The sequence below is a fragment of the Solea senegalensis genome, linkage group LG6 (genome assembly GCF_019176455.1).
Source record: "Solea senegalensis isolate Sse05_10M linkage group LG6, IFAPA_SoseM_1, whole genome shotgun sequence".
Taxonomy (NCBI): Eukaryota; Metazoa; Chordata; class Actinopteri; order Pleuronectiformes; family Soleidae; genus Solea; species Solea senegalensis.
This window is the reverse complement of record NC_058026.1, coordinates 12,718,526-12,745,787: the sequence shown is the minus strand read 5'-3', so window position 1 is coordinate 12,745,787 and position 27,262 is coordinate 12,718,526. Positions and strand designations below refer to the sequence as shown.

General features: G+C 41.1%; 1 protein-coding gene across 3 annotated transcripts in view; it reads left to right on the top strand.

The window, feature by feature from the left end:
- Positions 1-27,262, top strand: part of grin2bb (glutamate receptor, ionotropic, N-methyl D-aspartate 2B, genome duplicate b) — an 88,530-nt gene that overhangs the window by 394 nt on the left and 60,874 nt on the right. For 2 of the 3 annotated variants that reach the window (XM_044029102.1, XM_044029099.1), the window contains exons 2-3: positions 3,714-4,406; positions 19,149-19,850. In XM_044029102.1, the coding sequence (XP_043885037.1) occupies positions 4,392-4,406; positions 19,149-19,850 (717 nt within the window). In that variant the 5' untranslated portion in view covers positions 3,714-4,391. Of the gene's footprint in view, positions 1-1,010; positions 1,264-3,713; positions 4,407-19,148; positions 19,851-27,262 lie in introns of those variants that run through there. The other variant, XM_044029101.1, reaches the window with a different exon arrangement.

Here is a 27,262-nt window from a genome sequence, read left to right as displayed (position 1 = left end):
CTGTGTTGGTCCGCTCTTGCATTATTTTTCACGTCCTCGTCGTCTGTCCCTCTCATCGTGACAAAGTGTGCCCATTTTTAATTGTTGTCTTTGAGAATATTTTTCTATACCTGTCCACATTGTCATTTTCCTCCATGTCTATTTTCTTTTTTACAAAGATGAATTTCTTATTCCGCCTGTTGCAAAGAGAAGGCAACAAGATTTGTAGACAGGAGGGAGAGTGAGATAAATGTCCATGCCGTTTTTGTATCATCTTTATTTAACGTTTTAATTTGACAAAGTTGGGGAGCTCTCACACCGAGTGAAGGATATATTCTGTGTTCAGCTGCTTTAAAGTTGGGAGTGGTATTTGCATACCAACTCATTACCAGTGTATTCAATTTCATGCTTGATTTGTTCTTATTTTAATTTTGCCAGTCCATCAACAGCCATTAGCATTTAAACCGCCTTTCCTTAAACATCACACCTCCCATGACACACACACACACACACAAACACACACAATTCTAAGAGTTGAATTATTGGCTCGGTCTTCATCCAGACCGAGCTGTTTTTGTTTCCCTCCTTCGTCCTCCACTTGTCTTCATCCTCGATCAGACGAGAGAGGCTGAGAGTTGGCACTAGCCGGATGTTGCACAGTGGATTAAAGTGGATGCTGTGGATTTGACGCGTAATAGACACCGTGTGAAAGTTGTCAATGGACACACTGACAGACAGATAAAAACAAAGACAGATGTAATGCAACTTCCCATCCCATCACTGCCCCTCTTTCTTCCTCTGTCATATTGTTTTCCTCCTTTCTTGACATCGTGTTCGGTGCTTCACACTGCCACACCTTTTTGAGAGCGCTGTTTTTAGAGCAGTGCCACTGCTTGATTGTTCTCAGCGAGTTTTTAGTCTATACACGTAGATATATATATATATATATATATATATATATATACATACACATATATATATATATGTGTATATATATATATCTCCATGGACGTCAACCTGACATTGTTTGTGCGCTTATAAAATCCCAGTAGTGTAGGCCCACAGCAGCCACGTTAGCCTCTCTCGCTGGTTTCTTAAGGACTGCTATGAAGGGGGTTAATTATTGCCTCTTTCTCTCCTGCTCTGAGTGGGATCTCGTCATGAAGGAATATGAAGGGACACTCGTTTTGCTCTGTCTTTTCCTTTTGTGTCTCAACTCTGCTCCTGTGTAAAACATCTCCACTACAGTCAATAAATTATGTGTTACAGAAAAGAGTTAATTAGGTGAGTAGTGAATTATAAAGCACTCACTTTCTCCGCAACCGAGTGTATGCACATGCATGAAGAGTAGGTGTGTGCACCCGAATCTCTGTGTGTGTGTGTGTGTGTGTGTGTGTCTGTAGGAATACAGCGTATCGAGTGAGAGTGAGTGTGTGTGTGTGTGCATGTGTACAGTGTATGTATTTGAATGTGTGCATGCCGCTGATGGCAGTTAATCATGCATGAACTTTCATCAGCAGGTTCTGTGTAAAGGGTGTTTTTTATATATATATATCTATATATTTTTTCCAGCACATTTGCACTCGCACAGTTTAAACCTTTCTTCACCCTGCTGTGACTAATTGGTTGTTTTCCAGGCCATGCCTTTGATCTTTTATATTTCCTCCCCTTATCTCGATGAATTTCACGCATTATCACTTCTTTAACCTCCTTTTCAAGTGAGCACTATTTCAAATTCATGGCCGCAACAACAGGCTTGAAGTGAGAGTTTGGTTCAGTCTGTTTATCGGGAGTCTCAATCACATTAGTCCATTGCAGTGTGCAGGTGCATGCATTTACATGCATCACTTTTCTCTCCTTTTGTGCTTTTTTTTTTTCCTTGGCTAAGGTTTGTTAACTTCCTCCTCCTCTTCCTCCTCCTCCTCCTCCTCCTCCCACTTCTTCTTGTTTCTTGCTCGATTGATCCACAGCAGATCTCTGAAAATGCAGAGATCCCTGGAAATGAATCACAGGATCGAATGCAACTCATACACCAGCTTTTCTTTTATTCGACTATTCGGCATGACCTTCACGACCTTCACCTTCACACTGTGCACCATAGACCACATGATTGCCCGTATGTCTGAGAGCGTCATATATTGCCCATGTGATCCAGTGCTGTGTTAGCTTCTCCACAACGTTTCAAATATGAGGGACTGAATACAAATTGTCAGTGCACTCTTTAATCAACAGTTTCCCAAAATGAAACTTGAATCACAACATTTTAAAAACAATTGTCAGACATGTTGTGGTCACGTCATCCTATGTGTTCTATTCCCCCAAAATGATCTTTTAAATAATGTTAAAACAATAAATCAGTTAAAGGTGACCGCTCTAAAAGTTTCAAGTGGTATTTTAGCCGAGCGTCTATAAGCACAAATGGTCGTAATGATTTAGAACATTGTTCAAAAGAGTTTTCATGCTGTGAGCTCGGAGTATTTAAAACATAACAACTTAAAAGGGCATGCTTGATTTTGGGTTTGAGTTTAATGTAGGATTTCTATTTTTATATTTATATATAGAGAAGCAACCAATAACATTAGAGTTGTGCGTCGCTACGAGTTGCTGTGCGTATCAAAACTGCAAAAAAAAAGACAAATGGTTTCATCTAAAAGTAAAAGGAAAAAAAGGAAATATTTATTGGTTTGTTTGACTTTTTTTGTCCACAGCAGATGATTTTCTAGGCTAAACTTCAACCAAATAACAATTCATAATTTAATGAAGCAAAACTGATGAATAAGCCTTATTTTGAATTGGTTCTTTCTTTATGTGTTTATGTAAAGGTTTATTTACGTAAATAATGCATAAGTCGATGTAACGGTGTTCTTTTGATACAAAAGTGAGAGCCAGTCACAAAAATTTGTTGAATGAATAATTCATTCACTGTGCCAGACGGGATTATAATTCTACACATGCAGATGTATTCTCTGACAATTCTCCTAAGGCTAAATTGTGTATGGCGACTCACATGACTTCCTCAAAATACACAGACCATAATAACACACACGCACAAATGAAAACTGGAGAGGCAGCACAGACATTGGCTTTTATTCACGTGAGTCTGTAGATACTGCGTTCTTCAAAGAAAACTTTAATGAACTAATTGTTGGAAGTCTAAAATGTCAATTAGAACCCAACATGATGTTTATTATGTTATATTGTTGTCAGTCTGAAACCAAAAAGACATTCATTTAAACAATATTGACCTTAGGCGTGACAGAACTAACATCCTCAACATAATGGGTCGTTTATTTTCCATTCAAGCAACAAGTTGTCTCATGTCATGGTCACCTAATTATACTCCCTAGACCTCATTGACAAACGGTTGAAGGATACAGTAAAATAATAGGATAGAATAAAATAAGTACCTGACACTTCACTTTATCCCATCAGCAATGAGATGAAAATGAACTTGACACTTTAAATTCATATCTGTTGCAAAGTCAAATTCTCCGTGACCCACTTTGTCTGCTCTCATGTTTTAAGAAACCTTAAAAAATACAAGAAGCACCCTCAGTATCTTCAGTGAGCATCATCACACGCACAGACTCACATTAACAGAGGACATGTGGATGCACAGCAGCTTGGCTGAAGAAAGCCTTGACCTCCAGAAGCACTGAGCCTTCACCAACCACACATTGTCCACAGCCGCTCCCTGCCATTTCACTCTGCCCTTCTCTTCTTCTCTCCTTCAGACTGAGGAAGAGAAGAGTGCAAAGTGGTCCCGTACACTGATCATGACTGGCTAGAGCAAGTGAGCGCGCAGAGTAAAAGGAAGCCAAACCAGAAGTAAGGAAAGAAGAAGAAGAAGAAGAGGAGGAGGAGGAGGAGTGCACACAGTACACACATATACTCCTCATTTCCACGGTAACTGTGTTCACAGACTTTTGCGAGGAGACCTCTGCAAGCTGCGTCGTCAGCGCTGGACAAAGGGGAAGGAGAATCGAATGGAAAGAGACGCATGACAGAATGTCCCTTCAGCATTCTCCATCCATGTTGTTTTTTGTTTGGAGGCCACACTGACATCGTCACAACTTTTTTTTTTTTTTGCCGACAATTCACTTGTCAACATACAGACCTTCATGTGTACGCCAGCAGAGTTTTAATGATCTAATGCTAACTTTATAAACTCCTGTACATATTACAACACTTTACAAATCTACAGACCCCCCACCCCCCCGCACACTAACATCCTCCCACCACAGGCCACCTCCACCCTTCTCCATCCGTCACATTGAAAAAAGGCCCTCTCTTCAGTCTTTGGTGTGTGACTTCATCTGCCGACTATCCCTTCATCTGAGGCTATGAGAGGAGGAGTCGAATCCCAGATCACTCCATCATGCCAGTTCTGAAGAGCAGTGAGGAGATCCGGGATGACAATGTTCAAGGTAAGCCCGAGTTCTCTCTGACGGTGTTGTATTCGTGTGTCCATGAGCATTTCCCTCAGCATGTCCTCCAAATCCCCTTTAAGTGCTTTTGTGTTTGCTCAAAAATGGTCAGAACTTCTGTCAATATTGATACAAATATATCGATTTTGTCAATTTAAGTGACAAAATCCACAATATAAAATGACATTTTTACTGAACCTTTATTTAACCCAAGTCCCACTGAGATTAAGAAAAACTCTAGAAAATCCTGCATAAAACAGCATAAACAAAACAAAAATGTTGCTGGCATAAAAGATAACAGAACCAAAATAAAAAAACAAATACCTAAACATGTCATAATGTAATATTATAAGTGTTTAGTGAGATTAACTAGATAAATATACAAAAGCCCCTTTTCCTACAGTACATACTGTACATACAGTATACAGACACCAGTCATATGAAATAGGATGTTCATGGTTTATCATTTATATATTAAGACCAGTATGTAGGATTGTGTAGCCTCTAGTCCTGTATTTGTTATTTCAAAAATGCATTTGTAAACCATTTGAAAAACAAGGCCCAGCATCGTTATTTCGATTTTATGTGTCAAAGGCTATCGCCATTCTTGATTTGCTTTTATTTTGTGAGAACAAGAGAGTATGGGATCTAGAAGGTCAAGTGGATAAGAGGGGGACAAAAGAAAAAAAGTGTCGAGATAAGGGATAACGAGGCAGTAGCTTCAATAAACCCATCAAAACAATGGTGCTGCACAAGGGGAAGCGGGTCGAGACAATGGTAACCATGTAAAAGGAGAGAGCGCAGAAGCTGGAGCCACTTGCTGCACAGGAGTTTCACTGATAAAAGGCACATTTAAAAGTTGGAGGGATGTGTTGAGATAATTGAAAGACTTGTACGAGAGGCAGAGGAACAGAGAGCACAAGTGCTCAAGTAAAATCTGCTGAAAAGGTGAATTCACAAATGGCGCCGCAGAATGAACCTTTAGACCCGAGTGTTTTTGAGCTTGTGTAGTCTTTGTCTGCGTGTGTATGTGGATTTGAAGTAGCAAATGTGGTAAATATTAGCTCCCGCCAGTGGAGCAGCGTCAGGGTTGGTCTCCGGGTGGTATTGTGGATTTTTGTGATCATAAATCTAAAGATTTGCATTCACAGACACATGAGCTGATGTTATTATGTTATGACGCCGCCTCTTTGTTAAAGCGTGACTTTAGAGGAGGTGTGTGACAGCTGGTACTCTCCTCCTTCACAACACATCAGCTCCAGCACTGAGTGGACCTGTGGTAATCTGCCCACATTCACCCTCATAACATTTCAATCAAAATTTCACAACAAATCATTAGTTTTTCTGACACTGTGGGCTTGAAATTGCTGCATGTGAACTGTGAGAGATGGTAGCGACAAAGTGAGTGAGGGGTTAAGGTGTGGTGCAGTCGGGGGGCAAAGATCCAGACTGAGGTGCTAAATCTAGTGTGAGCTTCACAGATGATGGATGAAGGAGGCAGCTTTGTAGACAGAGCTCCGAGTGCATGAGCATCGAGGTCTGGGAAGGGGCGTAGTAGTGTTGCAACGTTGTGACGCCGTGTTTTTGTCGGCTGCGTTGAGCAGAAGGGGGGGATTGCCTCATGTGAGCGTTGGCTCGCTCATCAGATGGTCCAGAGAGCTGAATCCCAATTGTGATCATCAGGGCAGAGACGGTGTCAGAGCTATGAATATAATGGTGTCAAAATGTTGACACTGGGACTCACAGACGGACAGCTGAGTCAGATTTGGATACGGGCCTCTGGTGGCCAGCTTTAGAATTGTTGATTGAGTCGTTGAAAGATTACAGGTGCTAAGCAGCCTGGTGTTTATTGTTTACTCAGAGCCACGGAGATGGAGAGAGGATGGAGAGAGAGGGAGAGAGGGAGAGAGGGAGGGAGGGAGGTGCAGCAAAATTCAGAGTTTTATTATATAATGATGTCTAAAAAGAAAAGAGAAAATATTCTTCATGAATTCACCAGGTTTCAAATGCACGTATATGATAATTTTCTGTTTGTGCTGAAACTCATTTTGGTGAGCAGAGGTGATTAGATGTCTATTTCCAGTCCTGAATAAGAGCTCCCTTCAAGGTTATTCAGCTTTTTATAATACTGCAACTGTTAATTTAGAGCAAGCAGAGTTTTAAAACTGCAATGGTAGTGTAGACGACCGGCTTGATTGAAGCACAATTTATGTTTTTTTTTTTCTTCATCAAAACAGAATAGCATTGATGTAGCCAAAGGCCAAGTCCACACACAAGTCAGTAGTTTTGAAGTCGTAGCTGATCCTGTGTGTTTTGGTCTTTCATAGATGAACAAACTGTGTTACAGGTTTGGAAAAGTCCAACCAGGACAATGATTTCCTCCGTCTCTAATAAAGAACACTGAGATTTAGACTTGTGATGTCACACTGTGTGTTGGTGTCTCCTCTGTTTGATGTCTGTGTGTGACATCATCATCTTTGTTTACATCAAGCAAGTTGTGCAATGGCAGACTCTTTTTTTACAGTGACGACAACAAAAAACATAACGTTATCAAGCAAGAGTAACCAAAACAATGTCAAATAAGGAAGGGAAAAAGATGAAATAAAATAAAATATGAATAATGTATACAGGGAAAGCATCAGAATTAGGCGAGCACAACAAACATGACACACAATGTTTACCATCTCCCCTTAAACCTGTAAACAACCTCTTACATAAGATGACAAGACTAGTATTTCACAATGTTGAAATGATGCGTAATACAAAGAGTGCCAGGCTCTGTAATAGTTCTGCCCTCAATATTTTATTGTTTTCCCCCAGGAAATTGGTTAAAAGTGAACTTAAACTGCCAAGTGTCTTTATTTGAAGAGGGCCTGGTGCAACATTAGTGACGTGATTACAGACTTACAGATTGAATTGCAAGTTTTAAACAGCTGTAACACAGATTTCATAGGATCCTACATAAAAGTCAATGCTTAAAGAGTCATAACCTCCTCTGACCCTGAACCTCGTACCAGCTCTGCACGACCCTATCCCCAAATTAGATCTTGTGTTTGGGTTCACTAGGCTGGCCTGAACGAAATGCTGACTGAGAAGTTGAAAATAGGAGGTGTTGTGTTATACAAAGATTATGTGTAGCTAAATCTTACAAAAACACATATCTTGCAGTACAGGGAGTGACTTTAGTCCATCTCTCTTCTGATTGGCCAACAAGAGTTTGAACCAACCCATGGTCCCTTTTTTTTCAAAAACATCTCAGCCTTAATGAAAACACAAATACCCAGTGTGAAGTGCTGTCAAAAGCATGTCAAGTCAACAGGTGGTGATATGATGGAAACTGTAAAGCCAAAGACAAAATGTCGTGACCTGCTCCAACAGGCATACCAAAACAACAACAACAAAGAAACGTTTAGAAATGTAAACAAAGTTGATGACACCAGTGCACAGTGTCACATTATAAGCCAATTACTCAGTGTTCCCTGTCTACACATAAACACAGTGGGCAAGAGTCTTTCCCTCACATCAATTCATAAATGATTTTGTGTCACGGTGACTCGTTCTGCAGGGTTTGCTGTAGCGTTCTCCACAATAATGAGGAAAAAAAGCAGCATGGGTCAGATGGACAGTGTGTGCTCACGGCTCACGTCTTTTCTTTGAAATTTGAATTTAAATACATGGCAACAGATTCAATTTGACTAAATGTTTTATAATAACAAGGGAGATCCCCCCCCCCAAGAAAAAGATTATTTATTATTCTGATTTTGTCAGAAACTCCACGTGCGTCTTCTGTCTCCGTCACGTGTGAATGAAAGAAGGAGGAAGAGCTAAGAATAGAGTGAAGAGGGCCCGACACTGTGATGCTGCCTCTACCCACATTTCCCGTTGGTGTGCTCATCTGATCTGTTACTGAAGTCTGGTTTAGCTGATATCTGTTCGTGCAGGCTGTGCTGCGACACAGCGCCGCATCTGTTGCTTTTTAACACCTTTTCCTTTCATGGTGAAGACACGGTGTCTCCAGACGAGTCTCCTTTTTACCTTCTGTGTGTTCAATCATGATCAGGACGGCTGCGTCGCGTCACTTATCGCGTCACGACAAACGGAGGCCCCCATGTTTAACATGTGTATGGAAGAGAGAGAGAGACCCCGAACAAAAGATCATATTTGAGGAATGAGAGACTGGTAGAGGTTGCGGATATGAGAGGAACTGATGGAAGGATTGATGGCTAAAGGAGAATGGGTAACATTTGATCATAATGTCCTCAAGGCTCCTGAGAACTCGATGTCAGGAAATCACCATACTGCTGCGAATCATGCAATCCTGATGACTTTGCTAAAAGAGAATGACGGGTGTCATTGTTGTTTTAGAGATGTATGTCAAAGATGAACTTGTCGCCGTAGTTACGCAATAGTTTGTGCTATCGGAAAGATTTCAACGGTTTATGAAAGCTGAGAAGTTGCAGGTGAAAGCCAACCTGTGTTTATTGCAGTAATTTCACTAGCGCTGTTGTAGGAAGACGGCGAATCAGCGTCTTTGTCACCAGAGAGGAGAGAGTTAGAAAAATGCCTGGACATAGTTTCCATTTTTTGCCAAAAAATTTTACTTTACATATGTTTTATACTGTTCTCGTTTCAAATTTAGCACGCACAATCTAAGGTCCATGTACAACGACAGTGCTTTGGTTTTGTTTAAATAAAAAAATGTTAACATGCAGTAAATTGTTCCAGATATTGAAAGTGGACAAAAGCAAAAAAGAGTCCAGATGGGCATTTTTGAGGCTCGGGTGTTAGGCTTAAATGACAAGCAGTCATTTGTGTGTGACAACATCACATCAACACATGTATATCGCTTTAATTAGGAGGACCATGGTCATCTTTGTGAAATAAATTTTCAAAGGAATCAACCAATTTCTCAACCTTTTAGCAGGGCTAATAGCAGGTGTAATATAGCAGGTGTTAACTGACTCACATCTCCAGTGGCTACGCTTACAAACCTGCTCCGGGTGTCAATGAATCTGTCTACATTTGACCCCCGTTGGGGACAACTTGTCAGTTAAATGTGTGTGTGTGTCTTGAGACGTGGCGAGGGTCTGGAGAGCTGACAGCTGCAGAGGTGAGGAGGAAATTGGCCCTCCACTTACACAGACCCAAACATGAAGGAAGACACAAGTTCAGTGGGGAAGAGCGGGCTGCACTTGTCAGTGTTTTTCTCTTTCTTCTTAATGATGCAGAGGAACAGGTGATCAGTGAGGCAGAGGCAAGGCCGAAAGGTAGAGCTAAACCTCTCAGGGGGTAAATTGGAAGGTTGGGGGAAAAAAAAGCAAAAGAAGAGGCGTAGCCGTGTGTCTGGGGCTCTGCTGCTACATTTAGGCCTAAATTGAGGAGACTGTGTGACTTAATATCCCAGAGATTTATTTACTGGAGATTAGGGCTGTGCAATTTCTTTAAATGAATGTTCCAGCTTCATGTCGCATGAAGAGCAAAGATGCTGATTTAAGTCCACGGTTCTCAAACTGTGGTAGAACTTCCTCTCTCTGGTGGGAAATCAGAAATATTGCGTCTTTGAGAGAATTCTCTCTCCATTGATGTTGACACAGAGACGTGCAGCCATCTGCTTTGGCCGGTTGTGCTGAAAGGAGAACATGGGGGGGAGAGGAGAGGAGAGGAGAGGAGAGGAGAGGAGAGGTGAGGTGGGTGAAAGGAAGGAAAAGAGGTGAAGATAGAAAACAGAGAATGAATAGCAGTGATTAACAGCCTGGGTAGATTATTTTCATACCACATCACACATTTATCACATTCACTTGGCCCGGCACACCGAGCTTCCCTATAGCTATTACAGCTACAGGCGTTAGCAGAGATGAGAGGACACCCTGACGGAGACTCTGGTCTTTGGTCTTCGGCATGAGACCTCAGGTAACTTGGAGGAATTAGTGGAAGGACAGAATGGGTATTTTGTCATTACAGCTACTCCCTTGAGTCTGAGGAGCCATAGGCATGCTATCAAATCCTTACGAGAGCTACAGTAGTTGAATGCTTAATGTGTGAAACCAGTGAGGAAAACTTAGTTCACTTTGAGCTTTTTTGGAAAAACCTCTGAAGTAAACCCAAGAAAATAAATTAGCAGCTGTGGCTGAAAAGAAGGTGCTGCAGGCTTTTTACACACTGAGGCTCTTCAGATAGACATGTTGTACCAGAGTGCGTCATAAACACGTCTGTGCAGATATGTTACTGTAACTTAACCCGGTAATGAGTAGTGTATTTACAAAACTGCCATGATATTACTAAATACTAAGTCATGCTGAGTTTTTGTCCTTTACAGGCTACCTTATGATGAGGTAGGTCACAGTGAAAGAAATACGCAGAAAACCATCACATTTATTTCTCAATAAAGTGGATTTAGTTGCAAAAGATCAGTTAAAACACGTTTCCTGAACAGTTTTCCCCCAGAGCCATAATCGCACTGAACAATGAACTCGAAACCTCCCAACGTGGGACAATACAGCACTTTCATGTTTTACTTTTTATTGACATTCAGTAACACAGTTATTACATACGTTACTACAATTGTTAGATCACAGAGTTTCAACCTGAAAACAAAAGAAAACAACACAATAAATTAATAAAAACATTAACAAAAACACATAGGGATTGAGACAAGGTTGTTGCCACGATCCAAAGCTCAATTTCTGCAATGTTTTTGTTATTTTAAAGTGAAGTGGACATTTTTAACTGAATTACATCTCTCACATGCACACGGTGGCACCGGTTGAATGTGGGGTTAAGTTAATGTATGTTGGAATGTATATATTTCTTATTTATTTTAATTTATGAGTCCGTTTCCTGACAGTGCACCTGAATTTCAGTGTATATTCTTACAATGAAATCTAAAAAAGGAACTTGTTAGGGGTGAGGGGAAATATTGAGAGTAGAGCAAAAAAAAAAGATGCAATTAGAGCCAACATTTTTTTTGCCATGACGAGATTAATCTCCACATGTCGAGAACTTGATATTTCGAGAATGTCATCTTTAATCTCGACATTTTCAGATTCAGTGGCAGCTTCTGTGGAGCGGTCTCTCTCTGATATCACAGGTCGAGACGAAATACTATGATATTCCAACTTTGTTCTCGAAATTTTTAATTAAATCTGGAGATGACGTGTTTAAAGTCGACACGTCACGATTAATCTCGTCATGGCAAAAGTAAATTGTTCATGTGTGTCCCTAATACTCCTTCATACTTAGTATCACTGTATATTGCAATATTTGTTATTCACATGCCTGTAAGTAATATGGTAATATCACAAATAATGTGACTTTTGATACCAAGTAATAATTTAAAGTAGTAATATTACTTATATGTAATAAGTAAATGATTACACGTCCTTAGTCACTTGGCCAACACTGGTTATATCCGCTTTCCAAATGGAAAGAAAATCCCCAACAGTCTACACAGCATGGACTCCTGTGACAGAGACATGGATATACGTCTACATGCATTGAGTAGTTATTAAACCGAGGGGGTCCAGACCTTGTGAGGCTCTGAAGGCTCTTGTGTCGCTGCAGAGAGGGAAATGTCACTTTAGTGCTAAATTAAGTCCAGAGCAGGAGAAATAACTTCAGTAGAAGTAGACTTCAATGAGTTAATGAAGACCCCAGGGAAAGATGGATCCTGCCTGGGTCCTGCGTTTTCTTCATCCCTGAGACTTTATGTGTGCATGCATGCACACACACGCATGTGCGCATGTGTGTGTGTGCGTTTTATTTGCCTTTGACCATGTATGATGGCAGAGATTCGTAGTATACTGCGGTTACTCAGTCTCTCAGCGAGTGTAATTAGCAGAAAGAGGATTCTTGACTGGACTTAAGTGCACTTAATGAAACACCTAAGTCCCTCTTCAATAAAGTCAGGATTTTTTTCCCTTGCCATTTTGGCCCTTTCAACAACATACTAGTGAGGTGACACCTAATTCATTACCAGAGAAGCTTATGCCCCTGACTGTTATTTTCTTCTGCTTCAACCTCTTTCTTCATTGTACAACAGTATCCCATCTCTTTTTTTCCCTTTCCTCCTAGTCTCTCCCACTCTGTCACTAAATTAAACATTCAAGACAATCTGCTTGTTTTATAAGCCATAATGCTCCCAATATTATATATTGTCCCTAATTCCCCACAAATCCCACTACACAAAAACAAAAAAAAAACAATGTATGGTTAGTCTGTTTACCCCTCTCTTCCAAAGAACTTTATTTTGATAAAAATAGACACAATATTTGTCTGTTGCAGGGCCAACATAGAGATGAACAACCATTCACTCATTATTATGTTATATTATATTGTATTATATTATATTATATTATATTATATTATATTATTTTACATTATATTATATTATAATAATAATTGTAAAAATAATCCTCACAAATGCTTTAATAACCTCCAGTTTAGTAACTTGTGTTTAGTTTAGTAAAACTAGTAGCCATTTTAAAGCATTCTGTTTTTTCTTTAGTAGGAACAAATGTGTTTGGGGCCACAGGGTAGTAAAGAATGAAAAATACTGAGTTAACGTCAGTCTTACTCCTAAATATAAACACACACATGCAGAGTATATCCTGTCTGAAGTGATGACTGTGACAGGATGGTGGAACGCTGGTATGTTTAGAGATGTCACCTCACACTCGCAGTTGACTTTGTGAGAGTGAATTGAATAATTACAGAGGATGTAAATAGAACCTGTGTTGGCTTCACGCTGCAGGCTAGTCATTATAGCTGCATGACGTCTGATTACCTGACTGAACAGAGTAGAACAGACCATGTTCCTCCTTTTTGTGATGTTGCAGTTTTTTTTCCATGTAAAACTTTTCATTTTGGTACAACGACATAAAGCTGCCCACTCAGTCCAGGACAGTACAGGACATATGTGCTTGTAACAGGACAGGGAACTTCCCTCTTTTTATCTGGCAAAAATATAAAATAATTGTTGTATTTTCACATATTAAACATATTATCATCTTAATGAGTTTCAACATGTGAGCATACAGATTAATATTCACAGTTTCTGCCTATAAAATAAAAGCAGAGGTTTGACAGAGTGAAAGTATCACTATTTTTATACCATTTTACTCAAGTACAAGTATAAAAATATAAAAAAGTAGCTTGTTTAAAATTCATCCAGAGTAAAAGTTCTTCTTTACAAGAAAGGAGCTTCTTTCTTGTGTCGCGCAAAAACGACAAGGGGACACAAACATCTCACATTACCTGTTTTTAATACAAGGCAAATTTTACAAATTAAAGTGACAAAATAAAATATGTAAACACATAATGTGTCAGTCAAGATGGGTCAAAGGTCACAAATGCTTTAACTTTCTCACTCACTCAGGGACTTTAATTAACTAACCTATCATTATTATTATTGAATTTTTCTACTTCCAAAAAAACTTAACTTAAGTAAAAGTAAAATTAAGAATGACTTACTTAAAGTACACAAAACCCGACTCGATTACAGTAACACGAGTGAATGTAATTCATTACTTCCTAAAAGTACGAGTAATTCAAAGGGAACTTTAAAATGAGGGACTAACTCTAAATTATTTTGTCACTTTATCATAATATAATATAATGTCAAATAATATAATATAATATAATATAATATAATACAATATAATATAACATAATAATGAGTGAATGTCACACGTTACCTGCTGTTGTCTCTCCCTCTCTCTCTCTCTCTCTCTTGTGGGAAATCCAGACCTTAAAAATCTTCACTTCAAACTATAAATATTTACTGAAGCAGTTTCTAACTCATGATAGCAGAGTGTGTTTTGTTGTTGTTTTTATAAGCCATGCCTGATGCAGTGTATGCCTCACAACATGTGCTTGACTACAGTGCCACTCTTACCTGTAACTGACCACCCACTGGATGCAGAAAGCCTCTTTAACAGACATGCCTGTCAGCTTATGTTACCCACAATGCCTTTCAAACGCTACACAGCGCAGCCCACCACATCAACTCCCCGGGGATGGAGTAGACTCTGATAATGATGGCCTACGTGCGTTTTAAATAGCATGGCAGGTTCTCTTTTACTGTGTCTCAGGCTGCTGCACTGAACACACGCCACACAGTCTGTGAAGCCACTGCAGTATTCAGGAAAAAAAAAAACATGTGACTGTTAAAGTCTACAAATAATTATTAGTGCGAGAGCTGACGGAGGGAGGAGGAGTTGATCCGGTGTACACTTCACTGCTTCACTGGTCATGTGGAGTCATGAGTGTGTGTGTGTAATTGTGTGTCTATTCTATTTGTGCCATTTGATAAGATTTAGGTGTCATGTGACTGATCGCAGCTCAGAGTCCACTGTGTGCACGTGTATGTATGTGTTTGTAAAGGAATTATAAACTTTGAAAGCAAGTGGGACATTTTCACTGGTCCTCACTTTCTGTTACACCTTAAAATTTAAACTCTGTGTGACCACATGTGTCCTCCAGTTTTCTGGCTGAGGGCAACCTGGATGTAAGAATATACTGAATAGCCAGCAGGGGGCGATTTCACTGGTTGCAAAGAAAGGAATACAAAGTTTGAATGGACATCTATGGAAGCTGAGTCTGCTATAGTGTGGGTGTTGTTGTTCACTGTTGTTGTTCTGCGTTTGCTTGTTGAGCTCGGGACAGCATTGTAGGTGGCTGATAGTTGGTGTCTCAGTCCAGGGATGGTTTCTCCAGGTTGGCATAGATGGCTTCCTCCACTCTTGACACCTGGAATTGTCCAATAAATGTCTGGTTGGAAAACCTCAACATGGCACCGGTCGAACGTTTCAGGGTTAGGGTTGGAATTGGGCGTTCAGTTGTGATGGTTCAGGCTAGGTTACGGGCTGAGCGTTCTCACTAAGAGAACAGCACTAATGTTTGTGCGCGTGTTCCTGACCATCTGGGGTCTCACACGAATCATTCTAATGTTGGAAAAGTGCGGAAGCCATCACCCACATAATCACGAGGGCTCAGCTCGATGAACGTATATACAGTACATACAGATACATTTGCAATCCGTCCTCATGGGTAGAAGGTTAGTCACGCCGTCCGTAAATGACTGGATGGAAACAATGCACAGACGTGGGCGTGTTGTAGCCGCTCATCACCGTGTTTTCCCTGCACTGCGTATGTTATTGTAATAGATATGTAAGTGCTGCGATGGGCACACAAGTGCAAGTGCACATAACAATCGTATGTCAGCCTGGACTTGTTGACGCAGCGCTTGATGGTTCACGTTTGTTCTATTATGCTGCGAGTAACTGATCCACTCTTGACACCCTCCATTTAAATGTTATTAATTGGGGACTGTTGCCGACAGAGGAGATGATGTATGACGGCCTGATTAGTCTGAATGCTGTGGAAGCTCCCTCCATCCTCTTATTTGTCTTTATTTGCCTGTGGGCCTCTTGGAGATTCATTTGAATGTGAGGTACGCTAAACGGCGGAGCACTGGATCATCTATATTTGCAAGAGTGCGTTAACTTAACCCCGAATGTGCACATGTGGGTGTGCGTGCGCGCGATTGCAACGTGCTGTTTCATTTTCTGTTACAAGCATTTTTATTTTCGTCGGTGAGAGTCGGAGCAGCAGTACGCGCCAGCTGAGATGAAAGTAAATTGTGTATTATTAGGCAAGGGCACACACTGCGTCTTGTGAGTTGCATGAATTGTGTGTGTCTTCCTGTCCATCCGTGTTTTATATGGAGACATATTTGAATTGTTTCTATGGAAACTGAGCACTGCTGTTATAAGAAATGCATATCTGAATGGGTCACTGTCTTTCTCTGCTTCCTTGTTTACTGTCACACTTCTTTAATCATTTTTTAAGACATTTTCTCTAATTGTCTCCCTCCAGTGCCAGCTCATCATCACTCCTCCCCCCCCAACTTTCCATGTGTGCACTGATGCACTTCCTTCCTTAGTTTCCTTTAATCCTTAGATTTCTTTAACCTCCAATCCACCCTTTGCTCTTTTTTTAATCATCCTCTGCTAATCATGTCCTCTTTTCATTTTTCTTTCTTCAGCTGCGTTGCCCCTCCACACCTCCCTCCTTCACTTTCTTCCTCCCTCCCTCCCTCCTCTGGGTTTCTTATTGCTGTTCCTTCCTCCACCTCCATCTCTTTTGTGTATGTCTCTATTTATTCTCCCTCTCACCCCACTCTTCACTCTCCTCTTCTCTCAGTTGCCTTCCTCCCACTCGCCTCTTCCTCCTCCGCCTTCTCTCTCTCTCTCTCTGGCTCTCTGTCTCTCTTTCTCCACTGTGGCGTCCTCGTTTACAATTAGCATGGGCACCTGCAATTAAGCCTGTCAAACCTCTGGTAATTAGACCTTTTAGACAAACTGTTTGTGAAATGCAGATCACATATTCTTCTCCTCTGATTTTCTACACTGACCAGCCTCTTCTCTTTTTGTTTGCCTGTTTTCACTTATCCTTTTTTCAGTCAGATTTCCTCTCTTTCTTCTGTGTTGTCTTTGATGCGGACTGGATCATCCCCATGTCCTGCCTAATCAATAAAAGACTAGTAAAGGTGTTCTGTGAGTGAAGAACTGGAGTCGTTTATTACGCCCATCTTTTTCCTCGCCCAAGTCCTCCTCCATGCTTAATTTAGAATATGAGCATGAACATATACTCAGTATACTCACACTTTTTATCAGTGTTGGGAACATGGCCAAGATAATACTCCTGATACACTCCGGTTACATATTTTACTCCGCCTGTGTTCTTTCTCCTTTCTCCTGCCTCCACTATTCTCCACTCCACTGCTTTTTGTAGGGCTAATAGAGGAGCAGTAAATAATGTCAATACCGGTAAATAATAGGTCTGCGGTTGACTTAAAAGAACAGTGAAGGGATCTCAGTGGGTTGGAGTGAGGCACTGAAAGAAAACTGGTTTGAAGGTGGAGAAACGCCATGAGAGGGAGAGGGGGAGGGAGAGAGAGAGAGAGAGAGAGAGAGAGAGGGGAGAGAGAGAGGAGAGAGAGAGGAGAGAGAGAGAGAGAGAGAGAGAGAGAGAGAGAGAGAGAGAGAGAGAGAGAGAGAGAGAGAGAGAGAGAGAGAGAGAGAGAGAGAGAGAGAGAGAGAGAGAGAGAGAGAGAGAGAGAGAGAGAGAGAGACTCTCGGTTGAGCCCATTCTCAGTGTCTAATGGTCACTTAGCCTGGCAGCTAGGTCATGTCCGTCAAAATGCACCCAGTGCTGTCCTCACTCCATCAGAACACACGCACACGCACACACACACATGCACACACACACGGTCTGTCTTTGATGTGTGCCACAGGGTTCCTCTGAGGAAGTCACAGCATGGAATAATGGATGTGGCGTTGTTACTTGATGCTCACAGGCTTCTTTCTTTCTCAGTGTGTGGTTTTATACCAGCTACAGTGTGTGGGTTTCTGTGAAGATCCCGGCTAAGGCTGGGTATGGATTCAAACTTTTGCGTAGGGTTGATATTGGATCTATCTGGACTTTCAATTCCTGAACGTTGTTTTTGGGTGGGTTTCAATACCATGACGACATCCGTTTTAAAACAGAAGTATGTTACAGATTAAGGTCAAACTGTTTAGTTTCTCTTGGCCTGGTCGTCTTTTTGCAGTTGACCTCAGAGCAAATGTTTGCTGTCACATTCATTCCTTGCACTGTCAAGTGTTTTAATTAAATTTGTTGTGTCACGTTAGATTTTCTCAACACACTGTCATTCAATAAACAAGCACCCGCCTCTCAAAACACACAGACACACATAGACTCACACACACACACACGTGTCTCTCTCCTCCTTTGGGGCATGCGCTCGATGTTTAAACGCTTAGATTAACTCCTTAGGTACCAACATGTTCTATTGAACGGCAGCACATTTTCGATATAGGTCGGTCGATACTGGAAAAGTATTGAAGTTTGATTCCCAGGCCTAATCCTCACTAACGACCCATCTGAAAAACTGGATTGTATATGTTTTTAAATGTGAATTTTAAATGTGAATATTTTCGATAGAAGTGCTCTTCATACAGTATCAGGTCCTCAGGGAACCGAATGTCCACTTGTGGTCTTGTGTTTTTACATCCACCAAGGAGGTCGAGTCTGTATGACAGCAGCGTAATTCAGAAAGTGATGGACAGATAGAAATGACATTGTCTTGGGAATGTGGGTTTAATTTTGGTGATGAACTGCAAAGGGTGACGGAAGCCTTGGTCAATGAGCTGTCTGGTTGCTTTCTGTCAATATGAGAGAGTTAATCTTGGATCAGAAGTGTATATTAAAACAAAGTAGGCATGAGGCAGTATGATAACCTTAAACAGACATGTGCTGGAATAATGATACTTTGATTAAAGCTCTTAAATGTCGCCACTCTCTGCCCTTATGCCATCAAAATGACGGCTGACAGACAGACTGAGGGCTCGTGTTAACTGCAGTGTAATTACAGTTAAAATACTCAACATTAGCTCATATTTTCTGTCAAGGTTTTTCCCAAAGGTACATTATGCTCATCAGGACATCAAAACTGAAATGGAGCACTTTAAAATGCTAAAATAAAATACTACGTGATAATGATAATCTTTCTCGGAAAACATCTTTGGTGTGTTTGTACGTTCAGACTATCCAGGCCTGTATGGGCATGCATATATCTGTGATGAGCTGAACGACACGTCATATTGATTTTGTTATCGGCGTCATGTTCTCAATACAACATAACATCTTAATCTTTTTCTTTCCCCTTTTCTCTCTCTGTAGGGACGGCATTTACACTCCTTCACAATGCTTGTCAGCCTCCACCCCTCTCCCTCTCGTCTTCAGGACAAGCGCTTTGTCTCCGCTCCCTCCTCCAACTATCATCATCATCCCCCTCCTCCGCCTCCTCCCCAAGATGTCTCCTTTTACCACCCTCAACCTCGACTGACTATTTCCTTCCTCTCCTTGTCCTTCTCTCTGCTCCTCCTCTCCATACTCCTCTTGCCCGTCTGCGAGTCACGCAGAGGTGGAGGTCCAGGTACAGGGCCTGGAGGTGCCCCAGGGGGACAGGGTGGCCAGAGGGGAGGCGGCACTCAGAGGGGTGTCATCATCCCGCCTCCGTATTCTCCCGGCTCACCAGCTCTGCCCCCAATCAATCCCAAACTGATCAATTCACTCAGTATCGCTGTCATCCTGGTGGGCAACTCTAGTGAAGTTACCCTGGGGGCGGGACTTGAGAAGGAGGACTTCCTCCACATCCCTTTCCCTCCCAAAGTCGAGGTGGTCACCATGAACGAGACTGACCCCAAGAGCATCATCAATCGAATCTGTGCACAAATGTCAAGGAACTCGCTGCAAGGCGTGGTGTTTGGTGACGACACGGATCAGGAGGCCATTGCACAGATCCTGGACTTCATCTCTGCCCAGACACACATCCCCATCCTGGGCATCCGGGGAGGCTCCTCCATGGTCATGGCAGCCAAGGTAGGGAATCTTTGAATCCATTTTTTTTTTTTAGAGGAAAAACTGTAATCAAGAAGTTTGACAATGACCCCACTGCAAAATATCACTTTTGTTTTGGATTTATTGTTCGTGGATGATTTAAAGCCATTAATTGTAAAACAATTTACAGTTTGAATTCATTAAAACTAAATGTTTGTTACTTGTATATATCAAATTACACTTAAACCACTGACAACTGCGTTTGCACAATGCTGATTAAGCCTATGAGCGCCACGCGACACTCTCTGTGTTTATCAGTGACGTGGTGTTTGGGTCTCTTGTTGCCTGGTGACATTGCCGGGCTGCACACGGAGGCCATTCAAGACAAATGGAGACAACAGCAACATCGTGCTAATTAAGCAAGACAGCTGCAAACAGCTTTATTAAAACTCAGAGAAATGCCGGTTAAGTGAATTCTACTGCACGACAAACCCACTTGTGCAGAAGTTTGATGGGGAAAAAGAGCTGCTGCTGTATACTCACCAACACATCCTCATTCAGGACGAAGGACGTAGTAATGTTAGTGTCCAAACAATAACATCAGTGACAAAAATCCCCATTTTCTTTATTCCATTCATTAACTAACAAATTGTTTTAACAGATGCACATTTTAGATATTTTCGATCTATTTGTTTTGCATTGTTTTTAGGATCGTTTAAAAAACGGAGACAAATTTGCTTCAAAAACTAGCATCAACCTCTCCTCAGGCACCCTGCTTCTCATTTTAAACCAGGCAATTTGCTGATTGATTGTGCTATTAATTGACCTCTCCTCTGTGAGGCTGACGTCATCCTGAAGCCCCTGATAGGCAGCCGACTCCACTCAAAGAGAACTCACAGTGTGAAACAAAAGTGTACAAAGCAAGTCAAAGACCATCTCTGTGGGATCTGGATAACAGAGATTTGGCATAAACCCAGCTGCAGGAAGAGAATTTACCATCCATAAATGGAACAATGGTGTTGAAATGTATCCTTAAGTAATGCTGTGTTAATAGGCTTAGCAGTGTCTAAATCCCCCGCAGAAGAAGCATGGAATCCATACGGTTGGGTTTAAAATAGATTTTGAAGTTTTTATTGATGCAGCCTAGTTCTTTGAAAAAACTACATGTGCACTCCAGATTCTCTTCACGATGCTCTCCTCCGAGTGGATGTGTGAAAACTGTTGTTTGACCTTGGAGATACAACTCCATTTAACTGAAATCTCTGAAAAAGTAGAGTTTCCGTTATCATGATGAACGAATGGTAACGAACAGTGCAACGAACGACAGTGTTACCAAAGAACACACAGTGCAGTGTGAGTACTGCTGGTGTCTCTTCCTTTTAAAGATAACACACGTGATGCACTGATATCACATACGCAATCCAAAGACATGGTGCTATTAATCACGGTCCAAAATTACGGATTTAAGTGGCCGATAAAAGGAATTGACCCTCGTTACCAATTCCCTGGCTGTAAATCTTTAACTCGCACAGTTGTTCTCCTGCTACATACGACTGCCTCCGTATCGGATTGGTCAAGTCGCATGTGTGTGTATTTGGTTTTTTGCTGGGTTTGTTTGCCAACAATTGAACATATTTTGAGCTCTACAAAGAGAAAGACACAGCGTGAAGGTAGTTGCCCATATTTCACTTCGTTTAGAACTGATCAAGGAGTTTATTTTTCTTCTCCTGTAAAACTTGAAGCTTTGACCCTGCAAGTATTAAGATGTAAGTCAACATATGCCTGTTTGGTTGATCTAAATGTATTTGCATAATGTGCTACAGCTTTCAACAGTGGCGTAGGCAGAAATTATTTGTTATGTGGGCCAGTACAACAGTGGGGGCGGACCATCTTGTCACAGAAAAAGTAAAAGTAGAATATGTACAACAAACTAAGCTGTCTATTGAGGCTGTACACCATCTTCAGGCCGGCAGAATCTGCAGCGCATCGGCTCTACGGTGCACGGAACTTAATCATTTTATTGTGCTACGCAGCAAATAAACATAAACCTAAACCGCAGATTGTATTTTAACGAACATGCTGCATGAGATACATCAGACAATGTTGGTCAATGCAGCTTCAGGACCACGGACAACTCAGTCGGATAGCAAACGCACAAGCAGCTGTTCTTTGTGAGCTATCCGACGGCACCACACCCGCAAGGACATGTGTGTCATCCCTCGTGGCTTGTGCTTTCACTACAGCCACCGCAGCCGCAGCACCACCGCACAACCCACGGACAACCGCAAATGTACACGCAGCTGCTTTGATGGTGGTTCATCAGTTGCAGATAAATCGGAGGGTAAACCCACGCCAGCCTGACCGGGACAGGCCAGTGACAGCGTGGAGCAAGTGGCGTGACCTAATATGATGGAGGCGGCGGGGGTGGCCGTGTATCTTCCTCCTCAACTCTTTTGAAGTAACATGCAAAGGAACTTTGTTTAGCCATCGTTGTGACCTTAACATTGAAAAGCCAACGTTCGTGTCCAATTACATTCCCCCATGGTTCAGTTTTAATTAAACACAGAACAAGTTAATGAATCATGTTTATATTTATCGCCTGCTAACCTTTCATTTTTGTAACAAAATGTTTCTTTGACTCGAGATGGCTGGGTGGGCCAGTGAGTAATGTGGGCGGGTCCACATCTGCACTGGTCCCACCCTGGCCCATTACTGGCTACGCTGCTGGTGGTCAACAGTCTTTCCATTTCAATTCAGAGTAAAGGAGAAACTTTAAGCTCGACTGAAATGTGGATGTGATTTATATCGAATTATATAAAAAAGTATATTGTGATATGATTTTTGTCCATACCGCCCAGCCCTAACTATGTCATTTCTTATACTACACATTCTTTTTTTCATTTCATTTGTTGATTTGTCAGGGACGGTGCATATTATTATAACATTTCTGAGCAAATCAGTCAAAAATAAAAGCAGTACAAAATAATTAGAGATATATTTAGAGTTAGTGTTGATGTTGAATAATGATCTGAGGTGATTTACAAGAGTTTGCCGCACAGATCTGTATCATAAATTGACAGTAATTGACAGTTATTTTTAAATGAAAGCCTTTTTCATATCCAAAGACATGAATCTTTAACAAGTCTATTTACCATCGCCATTATTCGTTTATTAAACAGCCTCATTAGAAAAAGTGGTTATGTTTGAAGTGCAGTGATTAAGGTAGGATCACACACGACTCCAGAGCATTATGACAGATTGTTAGAGGCTCTACCGGTTTTTACAGAGAACCTTTTTAAATAAGGCTGCATCCCGAATGAAGAAAGAATCAAATGTAAGTCCAGTTTCAAAGAGAAGTGCGTTAATGTCCCCACAGCAAAGCCACACCTCCACTGGTCTTCAGGCGACTGTCTGTCACAGACTCTGCTGAAGCTGACGGTGCCGTTTCTTCTCTCTCCTGTAAAACAGGCTGCCACATTTAAAAATCCAATAGTGGACAAAGAACCTGTTAGCGGCTGAGTGAATGGAAAGGGAGAGGAAAAGATGAAGAGGAGAAAAAGAGAATGAACATGGAGGAGGGTTGTAGGTGATGGAATAACACAACTTGTGTGGGTGTGACGGAGGAAGAGGATTTTGCTCAACATACAATTACCACGTTTTACTGCTGACAGTAAGACGTAGGGCACTAACTGAGAGTGACACAAGGATAATGTTAGATATGAGTAATATGAGGCCACCTGTATTAGACTCTATATATTTTACTCTTTCTTTTTTTCCCTCTCCTGGCATGGTCTCCTTAAACCTCTGTTTTTCCTCTGTTATTCATAGTCTCTGTAAGACGCACACATGCACACACACTTGAAAGCAGGGGATGAATGCAGTGGATACTGTTGGCATGGTAACCACTGCTTACACACACACACACACACACATATATATAGAGAGAGAAATTGTTATTTCTGTCAAAAACAGTGCTAGAGGAAAAAAGGGATAATGTGTTGTGTTGTGTAAATGTATAAACAGGGGTGCACACATAGACACAGACGATTGAATAGAGCAAGAGGTGAATTGCATGTCACTGTTCTAAAGCAGGACCAATATCCTCCCTTGTCCAACCTCTTATTCTATCACTCACCTGCTTGCCTTTCTTTGTCTACTCCAACAAAACCTTAAGTCTCTTCGGGGTTTTTGATGCAGGTGATGCCGAGCAGACCCTCTCAGGATTTGACCAGGGTGCAGCTCACCCTGTTGAACTTTGATGTACTAAAATTATCCTGGAGACATTATTACTTCACCCCACAGAGTGGGAGTGAAGTATTGTTTTTAGTGGCTCTGTGTGTCTGTCTGTCTGTTTGTGTTTCCGCACTTGGCAACATGACCAACAGAGGCCGACAGAGGCTTGTTGCATAGATGCGGTGAAGTCTGCCATCTCTGGTTGCCTTGTTTGAAGGTTGAAATTGTACAGAAAAATGGTTCGTTGATTAATTAAGCTTTTCTGATGTATGAGCTCACAATATTGTAATGTGCATCAATTATTTTTGGATTCTAGACTCATGAAATTAATGAAATAAAAAAATAGTGTGTGGTAATGTAGATCCAAAATAGGGATGGGAATCGTTATCGGTCAGTATCGGTATCGGTTCGATACTGGTCAGAATCACGGGATCACGGGCAAAAATCCAATCGCGTCCTTCATTTTGCACAGTCTGCGCGGTGGGTGGTTACATCCACAGGGCGGGTGGCTTGCGTGAAAAAAAAATAAATAAATTGGAGGCGGTTCCCAGTTTAACTGAATAAATAAATAAACAAATAAATAAATAATACGTAGGTTAACATATTGACTAGATCTGAACCGTGAACATAAAAATGGTGGATAGGGACATCCCTAATCCAAATAGCTTTTCCTGCCATATCATGAGCCTCAGTTAACATAAATTCAAGTGTAGTATAGTGTCTTTCTTCCAAAGCAGTGAAACTAATGTATGTTAATATCATTAATTTTACTTACTGAGCAGCTACATCAGCAGGTGTTGTTGAAAAAGGTCTGTTTCATAACAGGAAGTGGTGCAACGATGTTTATTTACAAATTTACTGTATGTGGGAAATCAGTAGCAGGTTTTTAACAGTAAGCTGCAGGAGTTAAAAAAAACAGTCTGCAAACCATGCCGTTTTTGTGAAGACTTAATGGTCCAATGTGTACAAATCTGAAAGTGAGACTGCAGATTGTAACAAAAGGAGCACTCCTTTGTTCACTCCTCCTTTTCCCAAGTGCTTCAAGCAACTACCGTGGCCTTGGCATACCAGAAAGGATGTCCTCCTTCATTTGCACAATAATTCAAATGCTGTTGTAGCTTCTGTAAAGCGAGCTCCTACCTTTAATACATCTAAATTATTATTCTAAGGCTTTGAAAATAGTTTTAAGCGTGTTTTAAGCGGTTATACACTTATGCAAACATCGTTATGGGTAGTGTTTTCAATTTCTTCCAATAAACCCTTCTAAATGTTATACACACGGGACCTTTAATACAGGAGGGGTAAATAAATGTGAGAAGTGCCACACTGTGGATAAGACATAATGGCCTCATTTGCTTTGGGCTTTCTGTTCCCTGAAGAACGAACATTGTCATAACTGATTGCTATTATTTATGGCAAAATATACCCATTGATTTATTTCACCCACACAAACAATTCCAGTTATTAGATGATTTTTTAAATTGGAATTCATTGATTTCCCAAACCAGAATGGGAGTTTGCTCCTTTCAGGAGACACTTTTGGACTAACTAAAACATCATTCAGAAATGTCAAATGGAAGGATTAAAAGCTGTATGAATGATGTGGAACATGAATCCTAAAGAGTCACAAGAGTGTGTACACATGCCAATGTGCATATACCTGTGAAAGAGCAAGTGAGTGATTTTCCAGCATCAATAACTCTGTTCCCTTCAGGTTTCCAAGTCCATTCCTTATCGGCCCACAATTATGTCTAATCAATTGTGCTCCAAATCCTCCTGAAATCCTTTTTTTCAGGCTTCAGTGATGGACGATCCACCTGATTTCTCTTCATCCGGTCACTTCCGGTAATTTCCATGAAAAAAAAACAAAACATGGGACACACTTACAGTAAATGGTATTTGATCTTTAAACTGCGTTATTGCAGAAGCGTTACAGTGTCACTACTAGAGACGGTGAGGCCAAATATACTGGCCTGATACTTTGCTGCATTTATTTTCCCTTCCAGTACTCCATTATAATGAATCTGTGACAGATACATGTGGGCCCATTATGCACCAAACCATTTGCACGCTTTTATCTCGCCAATAATTCACCCTGTGCCATGTGTTGGTATCGGCATAACAGGACAACAGAGTTGGCCTTGGCCCACGCTCAGCACTGTCTGTGGAAACTAATGAGGTATTCTAAATCTATTGTTGGGGCTTAAGGCGTGTGTGTCCTGTATGTGCACCTGAGCTTGTGTTTGTGTCTGTGTGTGTGTGCGTGAGTGTTGACATGTACAGCATGCTGGTGTTCAATGATAATGGCTTCTTTCTGTGTGTTTGGGACGATTACAGCAGTTGTTTCACTGCAAATAGCAGATACCTAGGAGAGAAGAGCATCCTGGAACCATTCCTCATAAGTGGTCCCCTCTACTTCACATTGTTTTTTCCCTCAGGATGTGTGTATGTCCATTCAACAAGGCCTAATAGGTTTGTTTTTTTTCAAACCATGCACAGTGCTTTAAGTACCCTCATGTTGTATACAAATCTCTCTTGGGGTAAAAAAAAGAAACTGTTACGCTATGATTTGCGGGCAACACTGAAAATGTAGTATTTTGACTGTAATACTTCCTCACATTTTTCATTTTTACTCGTATCAACATTGAAATTCTTGCTATATATTGCGCACAGATTGGCAGGAACACCATCGACATTCAGCCACAAAACTCACATTAGCTGCAAATAACATCTCCCACCCTAAGTTTCCCCCATGAGCGAGTAGAACAAAGGCACCATGGAAACCATCCCCAGCAGTGTCGCGCTTTCCATTAGATTCCAAGAACTAATCATGATGTTAGCATACATTAACCATATTTGGAAGGCTGCGCCGCCTGGACTGTCGCTTGCTGAAAGTGAATCAGTTTCACCGGCGTTAACAACTATAGAAGCATGCTTCGCCCCATTCTCACCTTAAACGTGTCAGTCGCTCTGCCAATGTTTTTTTTCTACTTCAAAATCACTTGGTTTCATTCATGAGGCTAATATTTGGCAGATTATACCTCACCCAATGCTTTTCACTTGTACACATAACACAATAACAATAACTATTTAAAGTTTTTCACAATAACTTTAAATATGTCAGTATAACCCGTGAAATGCTCATTTGCACTTGAAATTAAGGGATTGCATCTCCTACCTTGTAACCTAAACATTTTTTCTGCCCTTAAAATCACTTGATT